Here is a 21,851-nt window from a genome sequence, read left to right on the forward strand (position 1 = left end):
GAGGTCACAACAGGAAGCAAATACACAAGCCGGGAGCTGAGCACAGAGGACTGAACCAGAGGAGAACAAGGCTGTATCTGGCAGCTTCCGGCAATATGCTCCAGCTTTAGTAGGGTGCGGTGCTCTCCAGTTGGCTGAAGCAGGGAGCAGATTAATCCAGCTGGACAGCACACACACCCATACTGCCAGACTGGATGGTACTACTGGTCCCAGCTACCTAATCTTAGTGGCTGGACAGAAGCTGTACCGCCCAGTAGCTTCTGTTCTGAGGTCTCTTCGATCACCAGCGCTGCCTGCAGGTTGAATAAGGCGGCTTCTGGCGAGAGAAGCAGACGTCGCAGGAGCAGATCCCAGAGGAGATGGGATGCACCATTTACAGAAGCCCTAATATGACAAAATGTCAGAAAACCAGGACAATATAAATCCCCATAAAGTGACTTAATTTTGCTAATTATAACCCTCAGTGAATTAATCTATAGGAGTAGTGACTATTTTGACTCCACAGGCACTTTCTAGAAATTAGCACGCAGTGGATGTTGGTGCGTAAAAATTGCTCATTGCCTATTTTTTTACCCAACACATAGTGCCCAGATTGTGCTCCAGGAGACACACACCATCAATTAAATGGGTTCTTCTCACTATAGTAATGCCAAATACATGGATGCTAAATGTGGTTTAGCGCACTGCAAGGCGCAGAAGTGAGGGGGAGATCTGACTTCAGGAGAACGGATATTGCTGGATTGGTTTATGGAAGCCATGTTGATTCTCAAGTCTTTGAGCCACTAATAATGTGGAAACCTCTGTTTTTCCACTGACAGATGATGGACCTGAGTGGGGGCTTGTTTTTAACTAGATGAGTAGACGTTTTTATTGGTATTATTTTAGCCTACATAACATTTTTTGATGGCTTCTTACTCCATATTTTGGAGGCAGAATGAACAGTTGGACACCACGCTCTACTGGTTCATCCTATGAGGTTTTCTATTAGACTGTGAACTGTCATTCTGTCAATAACTTGCCATTTCTACAGACATTTTAAGTACAATTGACACAAGAATCCCACTGAAAAATAAATTAAGATTGCATACCACTTCTAAATCAATCTAAACAAAAAGATCCATGGGCTACATGCTGATCCAGGAAAATGAAGAGATATATGCTCAAGTTTAAAAATCTATTTTATTAGACACAAATCTAAAAATTAGTGGAATATTTAAAATCCTCTATTTTTTAGATTTGTGTCTAATAAAATAGATTTTTAAACTTGAGCATATATTTCTTCATTTCCCTGGATTAGTGTAACGGGGCCGGGTGGTAGAACCTCTGTGCCCAGGAACAAGGCGGAACCCCGAGGGGCAGATGTTATACTGGAGACGACCTTGTAATAGAGCAGGTGGCTCCCACGGGTCAGGTAGCTGGGACTGACCGGAGTAGCGGGAGGACACAGCTGGTAGGTATCAATCTCCGGGTGAGTAGGCGGGTGGTCACGGGAAGTGACGGAAGAGCGGGTAAGAGTCTCTAGGCTGGCAGGCAGGCGGTCACGGCAAGTGACGGCTGAGCGGGTAATAGTCTCTTGGCTGGCAGGCAGGCGGTCACGGCAAGTGACGGCCGAGCGGGTAATAGTCTCTTGGCTGGCAGGCAGGCGGTCACGGCAAGAGACAGCTGAGCGGGTAAGAGTCTCTTGGCTGGCAGGCAGGTGGTCACGGCAAGTGACGGCGGAGCCTCCAGGGAGGCTAGCAGGCGGGTAGCAGGTGAGCGCTCCCAGGTGAGCGGGCTAGCAGGTACGGCAGGTAGCAGACAGGTAATTGGCAGGTGCTTCCTGGTCCACAGGTGGACTCGCCCATAGACAGACTGGCGGATGCAGAAGGCAGACTGTCGGGCTGAAGAGAAGACAAGCAGGCAAACAGGACTAGCAGACAGGCTGGCAACGGGACCTGGGGGCTGAAGCAGAGGTGAGTATGCTTTGGAACAACTTTGCTCGGGCACCTCCATTTTGGAGGAGGTGCCTTATATATGGGAAGTCCTCCGGCTATTGGCCGGGAACTCCTTAAGACGGCGCGCGCGGTCCCTTTAAGAGAGGGGCAGCAGCGAGGGAAGGAGCGCTGGAGGACGCCGCGCGCTGAACAGGAAGGTGAGAGGGACGGCGTCTCTGCCTAACAGGAGGCAGAGATGCCAATGCTACAGTACCCCCCCTTTAGGCCCCCCCTTTTTTAGGCCAGAGAGAAATTTCTCAAGGAGAAGCGGAGCGTTGATGTTCTCCCTGGGTTCCCAAGTTATTTCCTCAGGACCAAACCCCTTCCAATCCACCAGATAAAAGGTTCTCCCTCTTACCCTCTTGGTGGCCAGGATACTCTCCACTTCAAAGACGTCCTCAGCAGAAACCGGAGTAGGAGGAGTACCTGGATTGTCGGAAAAAGTGTTAAGGACAACGGGTTTGAGGAGGGATACGTGGAAAGAGTTGGGAATGCGTAGGTTGGCCGGGAGTTTTAATTTGTAGGCCACTGGGTTAATTTGCCTGAGGACTTCGAAAGGTCCGATGAATCGAGGGCCCAACTTGTAGGAGGGTACTTTGAGCTGCACATGTTTGGAAGAGAGCCAAACCCTGTCTCCTGGACGAAATTGAGACGGATCCAGACGTCTCTTATCAGCATATCTCTTCATCCGCTCGGAGGACAGAAGAAGAGCGGACCTGGTACTCTCCCAAATAGTAGAAAATTCGCTGACAAGAGACTCCGCGGCAGGGTTGTCCACAGAAGCGGAGACAGGAACTGGAATCCGGGGATGTTGGCCACTGACTATAAAGAACGGGGATTTGGAAGAGGATTCGCTCTCTTATAAGAGAATTCAGCCCATGGTAGGAGATCCACCCAATCCGAATGGTGGGCATTAACGAAGTGCCGGAGGTAGCTGGTCAAGATCTGATTGATCCGCTCCACTTGACCATTGTACTGTGGGTGGTAAGCGGAGGAGAAATCCAGGGTGACGTCTAGCAGCTTACATGTGGCTCTCCAGAAGCGAGAGGTGAACTGAACCCCACGATCCGACACAATGTGGAGAGGTATGCCATGGAGACGGAAGATATGGCGAATAAAGTCTTTAGCCAGCTCGGGTGCAGATGGGAGACCAGGCAGGGGAATGAAGTGGGCCATTTTAGAAAAGCGGTCAGCGACCACCCAAATGACTGTACAACCGGCAGAAACAGGAAGATCGGTGATAAAGTCCATAGCAATGTGCTGCCATGGAGCAGCAGGTACGGGAAGGGGCTGGAGATGGCCAGCTGGTAAATGTCTGGGAATTTTGTTACGGGCACAGGATGAACAGGCCGCAACGAAGTCCACGACGTCCTTTCGCAGGGTAGGCCACCAGTAATGCCGGGAAATGAGCTGGAAGGTCTTCTTTTGGCCAGCATGGCCAGCTAGTTTAGAGGAATGTCCCCAGCGAAGAACCCTCTCCCGATCTGGTACTGCTACAAACGTCTTACCGGGTGGAAGACGAGTCAGATCCAAGGGGGCCACATTCATCACCTTGGAGGAGTCAATGATGTGCGTAGGCTCCTCCTCTTGATCGGAGGACAGGAAGGACCGGGACAAGGCATCAGCTTTGACGTTCTTGTCCGCCGGGCGGAAATGAAGAATGAAGTCGAAGCGGGCAAAAAACAACGACCACCGGGCCTGGCGAGGATTGAGTCTCCGGGCATTTTGGAGATATGCCAGGTTTTTGTGATCCGTGTAGATGATTACCGGGTAAAGAGCCCCTTCAAGCAGATAGCGCCACTCCCCCAGTGCCAATTTGACGGCTAGTAATTCACGGTCTCTTATGGAATAGTTGCGCTCAGACGAGGAGAAGATTTTGGAGAAGAAGCCGCAGGTTACCATTCTCCCGGTAGAAGATTTTTGGGTGAGTACCGCTCCGGCTCCGGAGGAGGAGGCATCAACCTCCAGGTAGAATTGTTTATTACAGTCCGGACGGTGCAGAGGCGAAGGCTCTCTTTAAGGAAAGGAAGGCCTCCTCGGCTTCAGGCGACCATACCTTGGGATTTGCCCCCTTATGGGTAAGCGCAGATATGGAAGCAGTCCGGGACGAGAAGTGTGGGATGAAAAGACGATAGTAATTGGCGAAGCCCAGGAATCGCTGTATCACCTTCAGACCTTCTGGACGGGGCCATTTTAGAACGGAAGAGAGCTTCTCGGGATCCATTTGCAGGCCTGTCTGGGAGATAACATAGCCCAAGAATGGAAGGGAGGTCTGGTCGAAGAGGCACTTTTCGTATTTGGCATAGAGGTGGTTCTGCCGAAGTATAAGCAGGACCTGGCGAACATCCCTCCGGTGTGTGGAGAGATCCGGAGAGAAGACCAAGATATTGTCCAGGTTACAGAGACCAAAGGGCATCACAAGGTACTCATAGTGACCGCCTTGGGTATTGAATGCTGTCTTCCACTTGTCTCCTTGACGGATACGGACCAGGTTGTAGGCTCCTCGTAGATCCAGCTTGGAGAAGATCCTGGCGCCCTTGAGACGGTCAAACAATTCGGAGGTGAGCGGCAGGGGGTATTTGTTTTTTACAGTGATTAGATTGAGTCCTCTGTAGTCTATACAGGGACGTAGCGAGCCGTCTTTCTTTTTGACAAAGAAGAATCCGGCTCCAGCCGGGGAGGTAGATTTTCGGATAAATCCCCTAGCCAGATTTTAGCTCAATGTATTCAGACATGGCCCGGGTTTTGGCCGCAGACAATGGGTAGATACGCCCACGGGGAGGAGTGGCGCCAGGTACCAGGTCGATCGGGCAGTCATATGGCCTATGGGGTGGCAAAGTCTCTGCTTCCTTTTTACCAAAGATGTCCGCATAGGGCCAGTATGGAGCCGGGAGACCGGGTAGATTAGCTGGAGTAGGTGGAGGGCGAGCTGGGCAGACCGGAACCAGGCAGGTCTTATGGCAGTCTGGACCCCACCGGAGTACTTCACCGGATCGCCAGTTCAGTACGGGTTCATGTGTCTGGAGCCAAGGTAGACCAAGCAACAGGGAGTGAGAGAGTCCGGATAGCACATGGAAGGAGATCTTCTCTGAGTGCAGCATTCCCACCTGCAGAGTTAAGGGTTCAGTGACGAGCAGGATGGGTACTGGAAGGAGTCTACCATCCACGGAGGCAACTGACAAAGGTTCAGTGAGAGGCTTGGTGGGAATACGGTATCTCTCTACCAAGGACTGGGAGATGAGGTTCCCAGCAGCTCCAGAGTCCAGGTGGGCGATTTCAAAGTGCCGATCCTCTCCCCAGGAGAGAGAGACAGACAAAGTAAGGGAGGGAGAGGACTTACTTTTGTCTAGGACGACCTCTCCGAGCGATCATAGACACCGGCGTTTCCTGGCCTCTCCGGGCAGGAACGGATCAGGTGCTCCTTGCTGCCACAATAGAAACAGCTCCCCTCAGCCCGGCGTGACTCCTGGCGGGATTTGACCAACTTGGTCTGGTCGACCTGCATGGGCTCGGGTGAGTGCGCCCGGGGAGTGACTGAAGAAGAGACAGGTCTCTGGAAGTTAGGAGCAAGGCGGGGAAACCTTCTCTCACGGGTGGTTTCCTTGGTACGTTCCTGGAACCGATGTCAATCCGGGTAGCTAGTGACACCAGGTCGTCCGTGGTATGGATGTCCCGACCGGCAAGTTCATCTTTAATCCGTCCGGAAAGTCCCTCCCAGAAGACGGACAGCAGGGCCTCGTTATCCCAGGCAAGCTCAGAAGCGAGGGTACGAAACCGTATGACATATTGACCTACGGTGAGACTCCCTTGGCGGAGACGTAGCAGAGAGGAGGCTGACGAGGTCTTTCGTCCCGGTTCATCGAAGACTTTCCGGAAAGCCGTGAGGAAATCTGACAAGTTGGATACCAGGGGATCCCCTCTCTCCCACAAGGGATTTAGCCAAGCCAGTGCCTCACCAGTGAGATGGGACATGATGAAAGCCACTTTGGCCCGGTGGTAAAGTGATGTGCCAAGAGTTCAAAATGCAGGGTGCACTGGTTAATGAAGCCTCGAGCCAAGGCGGGATCTCCACCAAAACGAGGCGGTGCAGAGAGCCGAGGACCTGGACCGGGTACCATGGCATTGATGGGTAGCGGCGCTGCCGGGGCGTGAGTCGTACGACTGGAGGCAGGTCCAGGTGGAGCAGTCAGTGTGTCCAGGTGGGAGTTGACATTGCACAGGTGGTTCAGGATGGATTCCTGTTGGGATCTCTGAAGGGAGACTTCGTGGAACAGGTCAGAGAGCGAGGGAGCTTGGGCGCCACCGGATTCCATGGCCCGAGCAAACTGTAACGGGGCCGGGTGGTGGAACAAACAACTTTGCTCGGGCACCTCCATTTTGGAGGAGGTGCCTTATATATGGGAAGTCCTCCGGCTATTGGCCGGGGACTCCTTAGGACGGCGCACACGGTCCCTTTAAGAGAGGGGGAGCGTGCGTGCGCGCACCCTAAGCACAGTGCCCGGGGAGGAGCGCGCGCCGGCAGCAGCGAGGGAAGGAGCGCTGGAGGATGCCGCGCGCTGAACAGGAAGGTGAGAGGGACGGCGTCTCTGCCTAGCAGGAGGCAGAGACGCCGATGCTACAATTAGCATGTAACCCAGGGATGTGTTTGTTTAGACATTTTAAGTAGAAATGTTCAAAAATATAAATTTCATTGATATTTTATTCAAAATTAATAATTGTTTTTTTTTCTTGGCAGATGACTGTACCACAAGATCAGATGGACAGGAGATTTTTAAATCTGATGATCTTGAGATCCCACAAGATACAATTGAAGTGAATGCCATTACTCCAGATATACCATCATCCCTTCACAGCAAACATCAATCACCTGATCCTATGAAACAGGTCCTATCTTCTGATTTATTACCGACTACTAAGGAAAATCAAAATAAAATAAGCATTACAAAACGAACTGCTCCTAAAGCAAAGAAATCATTTTCACATTCAGAAAATGGAAATAGAAAATACACACAGTGGACAATAGATTTTTTTGTTCCAAATGTGAAAAATGTTTTAACCAGAAATCATTTTTTGTTAATCACCAGAGAACCCACACAGGTGAGAAAGCTTTTTCATGTTCAGAATGTGGGAAATGTTTTAACCAGAAAGCGCATCTTGATATCCACCAGAGAACTCACACAGGGAAGAAGCCTTTTTCATGTTCAGAATGTGGGAAATGTTTTAACCGGAAAGATCATCTTCATAACCACCAGAGAACCCACACAGGGGAGAAGCCCTTTTCCTGTTCAGAATGTGGGAAATGTTTTAACCAGAAAACAGTTTTTGTTAATCACCAGAGAACCCACACAGGAGAGAAGCCTTTTTCATGTTCAGAATGTGGGAAATGTTTTAACCAGAAAGCACATCTTGATATCCACCAGAGGACTCACACAGGGGAGAAGCCTTTTTCATGTTCAGGATGTGGGAAATGTTTTAACCGGAAAGAGCATCTTCATAACCACCAGAGAACCCACACAGGGGAGAAGCCTTTTTCCTGTTTAGAATGTGGGAAATGTTTTAACCAGAAATCAGTTTTCGTTAACCACCAGAGAACCCACACAGGGAAGAAGCCTTTTTCATGTTCAGAATGTGAGAAATGTTTTAACCGGAAAGCGCATCTTGATAGCCACCAGAGAACCCACACAGGGGAGAAGCCTTTTTCATGTTCAGAATGTGGGAAATGTTTTAACCAGAAATCAGCTTTGGTTAAGCACCACAGAACCCACACAGAGAAGAAGCCTTTTTCATGTTCAGAATGTGGGAAATGTTTTAACCAGAAAGCATATCTAAATAACCACCAGAGAACCCACATAGGAGAGAAGCCCTTTTCCTGTTCAGAATGTGGGAAATGTTTTAACCAGAAATCAACTTTGGTTAAGCACCACAGAACTCACACAGGGGAGAAGCCTTTTTCATGTTCAGAATGTGGGAAATGTTTTAACCAGAAAGTGTATCTATATAACCACCAGAGAACCCACATACGGGAGAAGACTTTTTCATGTTCAGAATGTGGGAAATGTTTTAACCGGAAAGCGCATCTTGATAGCCACCAGAGAACCCACACAGGGGAGAAGCCCTTTTCCTGTTCAGAATGTGGGAAATGTTTTAATCGTAAAATGATTCTTGATAGTCACAAGAGAACTCACACAGGGGAGAAGCCTTTTTCTTGTTCAGAATGTGGGAAATGTTTTAATCGTAAAATGAATCCTGATAGTCACAAGAGAATTCACACAGGGGAGAAGCCTTTTTCTTGTTCAGAATGTGGGAAATGTTTTAATCGTAAAATGATTCTTGATAATCACAAGAGAACCCACACAGGGGAGAAGCCCTTTTCCTGTTCAGAATGTGGGAAATGTTTTAACCAGAAATCAGGCTTGATTAAGCACCAGAGAACCCACACAGGGGAGAAGCCCTTTTCCTGTTCAGAATGTGGGAAATGTTTTAACCAAAAATCAGCTTTGGTTACGCACCAGAGAACTCACATAGGGGAAAAGCCTTTTTCATGTTCAGAATGTGGGAAATGTTTTAACCAAAAACCTGCTTTGATTAAGCACCAGAGAACCCACACAGGGGAGAAGCCTTTTTCCTATTTTATTTTATTTTAATCCAATAAATTTTTATTGAGATTTTTTTTTCGTTAGTTTTTTTTTTTACAAAACAAGAAACCAATACATACCATAATAAAATAACATACCATAGGGATGACATACCTGCATCTCTCCTGTATATCCTTTCAGCTTGCCCATTACCATCTGATAACTTGCAGTTAGTATATCTTACAATTAACATTTCACATTCTTGTAATTCTTATATAACCATAATATTGTAATAAACATTATAATCCTATACACACAGGGGTGGATTAAGAGTAGCAAGGGCCCCGGGCAGTTTTGAAGGCGTGGCCCCACCTCCCACACACACACCTGATGTATCACGTGACTTGTCACATGATCCCCCTTTGATAGATCATGTGATAGTTCAAGTGAAATTAATTCTGCACAATATTAATATATTAATTATAATTATTTTTTTATATTAATTGTATGACTTAATATTGAGCACAATTAAAGAAGCTGACATCCCCCTATGTATGTAGGGTCTCATACTGTATAATATGAGCTTTCACATATTCCTCCTATACACAGCAGGAGGCCTCACAGCGCCCCCCCAGATACAGCCGGAGGCGCACGGCGCCCCCCCCAGATACAGCTGGAGGCCGCACGGCACCCCCCCAGATACAGCATGAGGCCGCACGGTGCCCCCCCAGTTACAACATGAGTCCGCACCAACACAAACAAACATATACAGACATATACAAAGACAAATACATACACGCATAGGCTGTGTGCCCACTATGAGTTTTTCAAGCGTTTTTGCCGCGGAATTTCTGCAGCAAAAACGTTTAAAAACGCTTGGTAATACGTGCCCCATGGTCACCAATGATAATCCGCATGTGCTGTGCACATGCTGCGGAAATATCCGCTGTGTATTATCATTACGTAAAAATATGCAGCATGTCCATTAATTTTGCAGACACGCAATGTAATTGCCACCATTGACTTGGATTGAATCGCTTAATATCCGCATGACTACATGTGCACAAGCGGATATTAAGTGATTCAATGTGCGGATGGTACCCGGGGCTGGAGAAGAGGACACTCTCATCCAGACCTGGGTACCACAGTACCTGTTAAAAATAGAATTTAAAATAAAAAAAAATAAAGATTATACTTACCTTCCGATGGCCCCCGGTCTCCTCAGCGATGGGTCCGGTGTGTTGTATGGGTCGCGGTGGTGTGAAAGGACCTGCCATGATGTCATTTAGTGATGTGACAGGTCACATGACCGCTGACGCGGCTGTCGCGTAACCTGTCACATGACTAAATGACGTCATGAAAGGGCCTTTCACACCACCGCGAGCCGTACTAGAGACCGGATGCATCGCTGAGGAGACCGGGAGCCATCTAATGGTAACAACTTCCATCTAATGGCAACAACTTCTTCCATCTAATGGCAACAACTTTCATCTAATGGCAACAACTTCCATCTAATAAAAAAAAACTACAAGAAGCAAAATGGACATAAACCCTGCTATAAGTGAATAAAAAGCAAAAGTGCATTTAAATAAAATAGGGTTCTTCGGAACACTGTTTTTCATCAAAAATAGCATGAAAGCTATCCCACCACGACAAGGTGAACCCATTCTATTCTGTCTAATATTAACCCCTTTCTGACGTATGACCTAATAGTAAGTCTTGGTGACCTGGGCCGATTGGACCAATGACGTACTATTAGGTCATATGGCGATCGCGCCCGCACATAAGCGGTGCGGGGCTATCGCCGTCGGGTGTTAGCTGAAACCCGGTACTATGTGCAGAGAGCGGTCCCGCACCGCTCCCGGCACATTAACCCCCTCAATGTTGCAAACGCACCATTGCGGTGGCAAGGGGAGGTGATCGCAATACTCACCTCCTCTTCCGGCCTCCAGCGCTGTCTGCAGCGGCTTCCCGGATGTTGCCATGACAACCCGATGTCGTCATGACAACATCTGGGTCACCGGACAGCAGGAAGATTCTTTGGTCATGCGCAGTGCATGACCAAACTATCTTCTCCCTGTGCAGCACTGACAGCCTGTATAGCACAGGGATGGTGCTGCATTCCTGTGCTATACAGGCGATCAGAATAAAAAAAGTGAAGTCCCAGAGTGGGACACAGAATAAAAATCCAAAAAGTGTTAAAAAATGAAAAAAAAATAAAAAATTGTAAAAAAAAAAATAAAAAAAATAATCCACCCAAAATAAAAATATAATGTACCCATCAATAAATATTATTATGAAAAAAAAAATAAAAGTCCACATATTTGGTATCGCCGCGTCTGGAACGACCTGACCTATAAAACTGTCCCACTAGCTTTATCATCATACCGCCAAACAAAAAATGAAATAACACACGATCAAAAAGATGAATATAAATAAAAATGGTAGCGCTGAAAACGTCATCTTGTCGCGCAAAAAACAAGCCGCCATACAGCTCCATCGGCCGGAAAATAAAAAAGTTAGAGCTCTCAGAATAAAGTGATGCAAAAAAATATTTTTTTCTGTAAAATAGCTTTCATTGTGTAACTGCGCCAAAACATAGAAAAACTATATAAACGTGGTACAGCTGTAAACGTACTGACCCGAAGAATAACGCTGCCTTATCAATTTTACCACATGCGGAACAGCATAAAAAAAAAACACAAAAAAAATTCTGGAATTGCTGTTTTTTTTTTATTCTGCCTCCCAAAAATCAGAATACAAAGCAATCAAAAAATGTCAAGTGCCTGAAAATGGTACCAATAAAAACGTCAAGTCATCCCGCAAAAAACGAGCCATCATATGACTCTGTCGGCCAAAATATGGAAAAATTATAGCTCTCAAAATATGGCGACGCAAAAACTAGATTTTGCAAAAAAAAGCGTCTTTCAGTGTGTGACAGCTGTCAATCATAAAAACCCGCTATGATTCTGATATCACTGTAATCGCACCGACCCAAAGAATAAAATCGTCTAATCACTTATACCGCACAAGAAACGGCGTAAAAAATAAACTCATGGGTTAGGGTTGTGTTAGGGTTAGGGTTGGGGTTGGTGTTAGGGTTAGGGTTCGGCTAGGGATTTTTTTCAAAAGTAATGATATGGCCACTAGTGTTGAGCGCAAGTGCTCGCTACTTGAGTTTGCATTGGGTGCTCAGGAATGCACTGAGTATCGCAGGTGCTCAAGTGACATGCTCGAGTCTCCGCCCCATATGCTTTGTGGCCAAAAAAACCTTGCGGGAATTGCCTGCTATGCACGAGCAATCCCCGCATGTTTTTTTTTGGGTGTCTAATAACCATGAAACATGCGAGCGGGGACTCGAGAATGTCACTCATGCACCTGTGATACATGGTGCATACCCGTGTACCTGATGCAAACTCAAGTAGCGAGCACTTGCGCTCAAGACTAATGACAACTTATTCAATATGATGACCTAATGTTATCAAATTCTGTGTCGTACCTCTGGATTCAAAATGTTCACTATACCCCTTGATAAAATCCTTGAGGGGTGTAGTTTCCGAAATGGGGTCACTTGTGGTGGGGTTTCCACTGTTTATGCACATTAGGGGCTCTCCAAACGCGACATGGCGTCCGCTCTCAATTCCAGCCAATTTTGCATTCAAAAAGTCACACAGTGCTCCTTCTCTTCTGAACTCTGCCGTGCGCCCAAACACTGTATTTTCCCCACATATGGGGTATTGGCGTACTCAGGAGAAATTGCACAACAGTTTTTGGGATCCATTTTCTCCTTTTACCCTTGTGAAAATAAAAAAATTGGGGCTAAAACATTATTTTTGTGGAAAAAGTTAGATTTTTTTATTTTCACGGCTCCTTGTTATAAAATTCTGCAAAGCACTTGGGGGTTCAGGGTGCTCACCACACATCTAGATAAGTTCCCTGAGGGGTCTAGTTTCCAAAATGGTGTCACTTGTGGGGTTTTTACACTGTTTAGGCACATCAGGGGCACATCCGCTAAGTATTCAAGTAAATTTTACATTCAAAAAGTCAAATGGCGCTCCTTCCCTTCTGAACCCTGCCGTACACCCAAACAGTGGTTTTCCCCCACATATGGAGTATCCGCTTACTCAGGAGAAATTGCACAACAAACTGCATGGTGCAATTTCTTCTGTTACCCTTATGAAAATGCAAAATTGGGGGCTGAAAAACATTTTTGTGGGAAAAATGTGAAAATTTTATTTTTACGGCTCAATGTTCTAAACTCCTGTGAAGCACCTGGGGTTCAGGGTGCTCACCACACATCTAGATAAGTTCCCTGAGGGGTCTAATTTCCAAAATGGTGTCACTTGTGGGGGATTCCACTGTTTGGGCACATCAGGGGCTCTCCAAATGCAACATGGCATCCGTTAATTATTCAAGCAAATTTTACGTTCAAAAGTCAAATGGACTTCCATCTAACTGCAATAACAACTTCTATCTAATGGCAACAACTTCTATCTAATGGCAACAACAACAACTTCCATCTAACGGCAACAACAACTTCCATCTAACGACAATAACATCAACGTCCATATAACGACAACAATTTCAAACTAACGACATTAGCAATGTCCATCTAACGCCAACAACTACAAGAAGCAAAATGAACATAAACCCTGCTGTAAATAAATAAAAAGAAAAAGTGAATTTAAATATAATAGGTTTCTTAGTAACACTGTCTTTCATCAAAAATAGCATGAAAGCTATCCCACCATGGAAAATTGAACCCATTCAGGATAGTCCTACTCTGTCTAATATTAAAAACCTCACCATGTGTCAAAGTTGATTTCAGTGTGTGAATAAGGGCAGACAAAGGGCTGGGGTCCCGAAATGTGGACATCAGCTTAGGGAAGCTTTACATGTATTATCCAGCTCTAGGAAGGGAGGCCACATCCTGGGTTGCACAGAATGCAAAAGATACAAAGAAAAAACACAGAATTTTAGCTTGGTTTACGTTGGTGTACATGCAGCACTGAAACGCACACCCTGGCTTCCATCTAATGACAACTACTTCCATCTAACGGCAACAACTTCTTCATCTAATGACAACAACAACAACTTCAATCTAACGGCATCAACAACTTCCATCTAACGGCAACAACATCCCCATCTGCTGTCAACAACAACATCTTCAATCTAACGGCAACAACAGCTTCCATCCAACGGCAACAACAATTTCCAGCTAACGGCAACAACCACTTCCATCTAACGACAACTGCAATTTCCATCGAATGGCGGCAACAACAACTTCCATCTAACGTCAACAACAACAGCAATTTCCATGTAAGGGAAACAACAACGGCAGCTTCCGTCTAACGGCAACAACAACGGCAACTTCCATCCAACGGCAACAACAACAACAGCTTACATCTAATGGCAACAACAATGGCAATTTCCATCTAACAGCAACAAGAACGACAACTTCCATCTAATGGCATCAATGACAACTTCCATCTAATGGCAACAACAATTTCCATCTAGAGGCAACAACAACTTCCATCTAACTGCAACAATAACAAATTCAATCTAACTATAACAACAACAACTTCTATCTAATGGCAACAACTTCCATCTAACGCAAACAACAACAACTTCCATCTAACGCCAACAACAACAACTTCCATCTAACGCCAACAACAACAACTTCCATCTAACGGCAAGAACAACTTCCATCTAACGGCAAGAACAACTTCCATCTAACTGCAAGAACAACTTCCATCTAACTGCAACAACAACAAATTCAATCTAACTGCAACAACAACAACTTCTATCTAATGGCAACAACTTCCATCTAACGCAAACAACAACAGCTTCCATCTAACGCCAACAACAACAACTTCCATCTAACGGCAAGAACATCTTCCATCTAATTGCAACAACAACTTCCATCTAACGGCAACAACTTCCAACTAACGACATCAACAACGTCCATCTAACGGCAATAACAACTTCCATCTAATGGCAATAACATCAACAGTGTCCATCTAACGGCAACAACAACTTCTATCTAACGGCAACAACAGTTTCCATCTAAAGACAACAGAAGCTTCCATCTAACGGCAACAACAACAATGTCCACCTAACGGCAACAACTTCCATCTAATGGCAACAACAACTTTCATCTAACGGCAACAACTTCCATCTAATGGCAACAACTTCCAAGTAATAAACAAAAACCTACAAGAAGCAAAATTAACCTAAACCCTGCTATAAATAAAAAGCTTACTAACACTGTTTTCATCAAAAATAGCATGAAAGCTATCCCACCAAGCAAATTGAACCCATTTAGAATAGTCCTACTCTGTCTAATATTAAAAACCTTACAATGTGTCAAAGTTGATTTCAGTGCTTTAAATGTATTATCCAGCTCTAGGAAGGGAGGACACACCCTGGTTTGCACAGAATGCGAAAAATACAAAGAAAAAACACAGAATTTGAGATTGGTTTACGTTGCAGCACATGCACCACAGAAACACACACCCTGGCTTCCATCTAAAGACAACTACTTCCATATAACGGCAACAACTTCTCCATCTAATGACGGCAACAGCTTCCATCTAACAGCAACAACTTCCATCTAACAGCAAAAACTTCCCCATCTGATGACAACAACTTCCATCTAACGGCAACAACAATTTCGATCTAACATCAACAACGACAACCGCCATCTAACGACAACAACAACTTTCGTCTCACAACAACAACAACAGCAATTTCCATGTAACAGAAACAACAACTGTAGCTTCCGTCTAACGGCAACAACAATGACAACTTCCATCCAACGGTAACAACTTACATCTAATGGCAACAACAATAGCAATTTCCATTTAACTGCAACAACAACAACTTCTGTCTAACAGCAACAACTTCCATCTAACGGCAACAATGGCAATAATAAATTCCATTTAACAGCAACAACAACAACTTCCATCTAAAGGCAAAAACAACAGCAATTTCCATGTAACGGCAACAACAACGGGAACTTCCATCTAACGGCAACAACTACAACTTCCATGTAATGGCACCAATTACAACTTCCATATAACGGCAACAACTACAACTTCCATCTAACGGCAGCAACAACAACTTCCATCTAAAGGCAACAACAGCAATTTCCATGTAACAGCAACAACAGCAACATCCATTTACGATAACAGCTACAACTTTAATCTAACGGCAGCAACAACTTCCATCTAACGGCAACAAAAGCAATTTCCATGTAACAACAAGGACAACAGTAACAGCCCCAATATGACAAGGCCTATAGTTTATTTGGCAAAATCCTGCTGACAGGTTCCCTTTAATCAGTTTGCATTAAATTACTTTGCAACCTGACAAATATGAAGCTCTATATTTCTTTGTGTCTCCTCAAGGAGCTTTGTTCCCTTATTAATATGACATTAGTTGCAGCATGCCACATTGTTATCATAGAATCAATTATATAAAACTTCATTGTAACATTAAGGGCATATATAGAATCAGTATGGACCCATATCATGTCATGGGCACAGAATTCAGGGGCAGTTTGGCACAAGACTGAATTTGCCTCTTTTAAAAAAAATGTAAGAAAACTAAAAAAGGAGACTTTTTATATACTGAGAAGCTGGACTTCATATTACACTTTTGGATCACAAGCTACAACATGATGGCCTATAGACCACTGCAGACCGGACAAAGAGGGTGAGGATGACTTGCTGTGTTTAGCAGTGAAACACTGATTGTCTCCATCATTTCCAGAAGGAGTAGATTCTTTCTGCCTGTTAATTCTCAAGAAAAAAGTCAAAAAACAAATATAATCATACATTTCTATATGAATGATTGATATTTAATCATGCAGAATTAAATCGGTTTGCTTCTTCAAGTCCCGCAGGCAGGACGAATCTAGCACCAGTATCCAGAATGCCTCTCTGTAAGGCCTCTTTTACACGTCCGAGTATTTCCGGTACTGGTAAAACCAGTACCGGAGATATCCGTGTCCATGTGTGTGATATGTGTAGCAACCGTGTGTCACCCGTGTGCCCCATCAGTTCCGGCGCTTGGGAATCAGTGGTACTGTTAATGCTGTTCTCAAGCATCGTGTGCAGAATGCTGCCCTCATCATTGTCCCCTGCTTGCACTGCGATCAGCGATAGCAAGGGACAATGATGAGAGTAGTATTCTGCTCCCGCTGAGCTCAGCACAGTGCAGGGGCCTGCTCGCTATAGCGAGTCATTCTCCCTGGCTCCTCGGCATGAGCATCACGTGGATTCCAGTGGGGGACATCTTCGGACAGGTGAATATAACGATTTTTTAATTGTATTCTTATTTTTACAGCAGGACACAGCGGGAGCAAAATACTACTCTCAACATTGTCCCTTGCTCGTGCTGATTGTATCGCAAGCAGGGGACAATGATGCATTCAGCACCCAGCGCTTGGGAACAGCGCTACCTGTACCATTGATTTCCCAGGTACCGATACGTGTGATACTGATGACACACAGATGTCATCTGTCATCACTGTGCACATGTGCAAGACGTTTTGCCGCCAGTGCTGTGAGAAAAAAAACGGACATATCAGCGTGTTTTGCAAACAGATACACTGTCTGTAGAAACACACTGACATTAGCACAGACCCATTCATTTTAATGGGTCTACGAGTGTCAGTGTCTCCAGTACGTGTGGAAACGGACACCACACGTACTCACAACACTGACATCTGAAAGGCGCCTAATGAACGGCACGTCTTCCATCTCCTCCTAGTGACTGGGTGAATAGCTCAATTGAGGCCCCTGAAACACTGATGAGAGTAATGGAATGATTGCTTTATCTTTACCTATCTCCTGTCTGGCCTTATACACTGTGTTCCAAATTATTATGCAAATAATATTTTCTCAGATTTTCCCAAATTACCTATATGAATTGCAGTCATTGTAATTTTCCAGTCAAATAACTATTAGGGTACAATTGAAAGGTTTTTGTACAAACTGCCTATGATAACAGTATATTTTTAAAAAAATAAAACTCTCAAACTGCACTCAAAATGCATGTTCCAAATTATTATGCACAGCAGAGTTTTCAACCTTTTCATTTTAATAAAGAACAAAAAAATGGTCATTTTTGCAATTATAAGCATTAGCAGGTTATTACAAACTGAAATCAAAAAGTTTTCACCTCAAAACTTTATTCTAGGTGATGTTACATTTGCACATAGGACCCCTTGTTCGAAAGGAGCTTCTGAACTCTCTCGTCCATTGAATTTGTCAGGTTTTGGATGGTTTCTGCTTCAATTGTTTTGAATGAGGACAGAATACCCTCCCAGAGCTGTTGCTTAGATGTGAACTGCCTCCCGCCATCATAGACACTCCTTTTGATGATGCTCCAGAGGTTCTCAATGGGGTTGAGGTCAGGGGAGCATGGGTGCCACACCATAAGTTTGTCCCCTTTTATGCCCATAGCAGCCAGAGATGCAGATGTGTTATGTGCAGCATGAGGCGGGGCATTATCATGCATGAAAATGATCTTGCTGCGGAATGCACGGTTCTTCTTCTTGAACCATGGAAGGAAGTGCTGTTTGAGAAACTCAACATACATTATGGAGTTCATCTTTACCCCTTCAGGGATCCTAAAAGGGCCGACAATCTCTCTCCCCATGATTCCAGCCCAAAACATTACTCCACCTCCTCCTTGTTAGCGCCGTAGCCGTGTTTACATGCGGCATCCATCAACCAGCCATCCTCCACTCCATCCATCTGGACCATCAAGATCATTTCATGCATGATAATGCCCCGTCTCATGCTGCACAGAACACATCTGCATCTCTGGCTGCTATGGGCATAAAAGGGGACAAACTTATGGGGTGGCTTCCATGCTCCCCTGACCTCAACCCCATTGAGAACCTCTGGAGCATCATCAAAAGGAGTGTCTATGATGGCGGGAGGCAGTTCACATCTAAGCAACAGCTCTGGGAGGGTATTCTGTCCTCATGCAAAATAATTGTAGCAGAAACCATCCAAAACCTGACAAATTCAATGGACGAGAGAGTTCAGAAGCTCCTTTCGGACAAGGAGTCCTATGTGCAAATGTAACATCACATAGAATAAAGTTTTGAGTTGAAAACTGTTTGATTTCAGTTTGTAATAACCTGCTAATGCTTATAATTTCAAAAATGACCTTTTTTTGATCTTTATTAAAATGAAAAGGTTGAAAACTCTGCTGTGCATAATAATTTGGAACATGCATTTTGAGTGCAGTTTGAGAGTTTTATTTTTTTAAAAATATACTGTTATCATAGGCAGTTTGTACAAAAACCTTTCAATTGTACTCTAATAGTTATTTGACTGGAAAATTACAATGACTGCAATTCATATAGGTAATTTGGGAAAATCTGAGAAAATATTATTTGCATAATAATTTGGAACACAGTGTATATTCATAAGATCCAGCCCGCACGTGTTCCTCTGCTTACTGTAACTGAATGGAAACATCAATTCCTGAGGCTGAACACATTCCTGGAGAGATTTGTGCACCTTAAACTCATGAGTAGTAATGAGCGAACACGTGGATGTTCGGGTTCAGCCGAACATCTAAAAAAACTTCGGTTTGGGTACCCGAACGGTATCTGACCTCAGTCATATGAATGGGGGGCCCAAACATCTGTGGTTTCCCACACTGTCATCTGTGTGACAGCGTGGGAAACACAAGCTCTGATCGGCGGTAAGATTGTTACCACCGGTCAGAGAGCTGCAGACTCACGATGTCAGATGAAGTCAGTGTTCGGGATCCGTGCCCGATCACTAGGTGTTCAGAACAGACCCCGAACTTTACTGTTCGGGCTCACCTATTTCAACTGACGAGCAAGCAAATCTCTAATAAAACACAACAATAAGATCAACGTAACAGGTGCTCCGTGCTGGAAAAAGTCTGCATACCTTAGAGCTGTGAACTCTGTTCTACGTCCATTGGTCCAGTAATCTTTAGTCCATGGCCGGCTCCTCAAACTCCTCAGATTTACGCAGTTTCTATTTTACTCAAACCCTCTTAGTATGAACAAGATCAGAGTCTCATTATACTGAGAAAAGAAGCTCCAGGGACAAAGACCCCATCTGGTCCTAACACGCTGGGGGCCCGGAGTATCCAGCCACGGGGCCCGGATTCTCTCATTTGTGGCCCCAGCGTTTCTTGTAGACTAAATCCCTTTCTCATCCAGTCCTGTAGTAATGACTTTGTTATCAGGTTTTGTAGGAGGGTTCGTCTGACTCCATCTTATGTTATCAATATCTGTGCGAGAAACAAGAGACGTCCGAGCGCAGTTTTACTGAGTGTCCAGTGTCAGTTCTTCTACAGTCTGATAAAGAGCAGTGGTGTCTCCGTCCGAACCTTGGAGTATACAGCTGTATACAGCGTACACACACAACTCGGCTCCGTACTCACATGGCTCCGCTCCATACATACACGGCTCTGCTCCGTACACCTCATACACACAGTTCCGCTCCGTACACATTGTACACACTGCTCCACTCCGTACACGCTCGGCTCCGCTCTGTACACCTCGTACACGTGCGGCTCCACTCCGTACACCTCATACACGCGCCGCTCCGCTCCGTACACCTCGTACACGCGCCGCTCCGCTTATGCGCGACTCTGCTCTGTACATATCGTACATGAACAGCTCTGCTCCGTACACCTCGTACACACGCGGCTCTGCACAGTACACTTCGTACACACACGGCTCCGCACGCCTCGTACACGCGCGGCTCTGCTCCGTACGCCTCGTACACGCGCGGCTCTGCTCCGTACGCCTCGTACACGCGCGGCTCTGCTCCGTACGCCTCGTACACGCGCGGCTCTGCTCCGTACGCCTCGTACACGCGCGGCTCTGCTCCGTACGCCTCGTACACGCGCGGCTCTGCTCCGTACGCCTCGTACACACGCGGCTCTGCTCCGTACACCTCGTACACACGCGGCTCTGCTCCGTACACCTCGTACACACGCGGCTCTGCTCCGTACACCTCGTACACGCGCGGCTCTGCTCCATACACCTCGTACACACGCGGCTCTGCTCCGTACACCTCGTACACACGCGGCTCGGCTCCGTACACCTCGTACACGCGGCTCTGCTCCGTACACGCGGCTCTGCTCCGTACACCTCGTACACACACGGCTCTGATCCGTACACCTCGTACACACACGGCTCTGCTCCGTAGACCTCGTACACATACGGCTCTGCTCCGTACACCTCGTACACACGCGGCTCTGCTACATCCACACTGTAAACCCCTCCTGACCCCACACATAAACTTCAGCTCATCCAGCACCATGACAACCAGCACAGCAGAGTCCTGCATCCACTGAGGCCCCTGATCATGTGACCCCTGACTCCTCCCCTCCTGTGACCTCATCACAGCTCCTGTGCGCACAGAGCAGCCATATATGTGGTGGCGGCTCTGCAGGTGGAGGTATGTGGAGACCCCCATTACTGGGCGCAGGGGGCATTAACCCCTTCAGCACGGAGACTCTTTTGGGGTCTTGTGTTGCCCCTTTCTAAGAATCATAAGGTTTTTGTTGTTTCCTGTAATGGATACATACGACCCAACTATGGAGACAGGAAGGGAGGAAACGTATTGTTCTCATAGTACAGGACCCCTTTACTGACCCCACAGTGTAATGCCCCCATTATGCCCCTTATGCAGTATGTATGATGCCCCCACAGTGTAATGCCCCTGTGATGAACCTGTAGCCGCCATCTTGGTAATGATAAATCATATCCAGGGATGGCCACACTTCAGCAGCCCCCACCCTTGGGACCTTCTGTTAAAACGTCAACTAGATAGTTTCCCCCCATCCAGGCTCCTGTAAGATAAGAAGCCTACTTAACACTTGAATGCTAGGAGCTTCAAAGACTTCGAGAGGAAACACAGCCAGCAGGGGGGGGTGCTTCGTCTATCTGTACCTGACCATTTGTCCCATAGGACTAGTTTCTTTGTCTGTCACAAGCATGGAGGCATAAGATATAGAAACATGAAAAGTACACGCATGTTGCGTGGGATGGGCCAATAAAAAAATATCACGGCGTCCCGGAGCCATTGCGCACACAAGCCTCCGCGGTAGACGTTTGTACGTGCTCTGGAAGCCAAGATATAGCGCTGAGCCATTCCTGAGGACCGTATGGTATCATAATTGATATCAAAAGGTCGGTTACGGCGGCCCGAATCCGTGGGAACCCCTGTGGGTATCCTGAGACCATCCCAGAAGAAGTTATTGGGTTCCTTAGAATTTGGGCTTCTGATCG

At 46.0% G+C, this 21,851-nt stretch overlaps 1 protein-coding gene across 1 annotated transcript in view; it reads left to right on the top strand.

Moving 5' to 3' along the window:
* The first annotated feature begins 397 nt into the window (after positions 1–397).
* Positions 398–21,851, top strand: part of LOC141178694 (uncharacterized) — a 58,413-nt gene continuing 36,959 nt past the window's right edge. Inside the window, exons 1-3 of the mRNA XM_073660578.1 lie at positions 398–433; positions 6,974–8,596; positions 19,000–19,105. Of these exons, the coding sequence (XP_073516679.1) occupies positions 398–433; positions 6,974–8,596; positions 19,000–19,105 (1,765 nt within the window). The remainder of the gene's footprint in view (positions 434–6,973; positions 8,597–18,999; positions 19,106–21,851) is intronic.

The sequence above is a fragment of the Phyllobates terribilis genome, unplaced genomic scaffold, assembly GCF_046119375.1.
Source record: "Phyllobates terribilis strain yellow unplaced genomic scaffold, ASM4611937v1 Scaffold_29__1_contigs__length_15306474, whole genome shotgun sequence".
NCBI lineage: Eukaryota > Metazoa > Chordata > Amphibia > Anura > Dendrobatidae > Phyllobates > Phyllobates terribilis.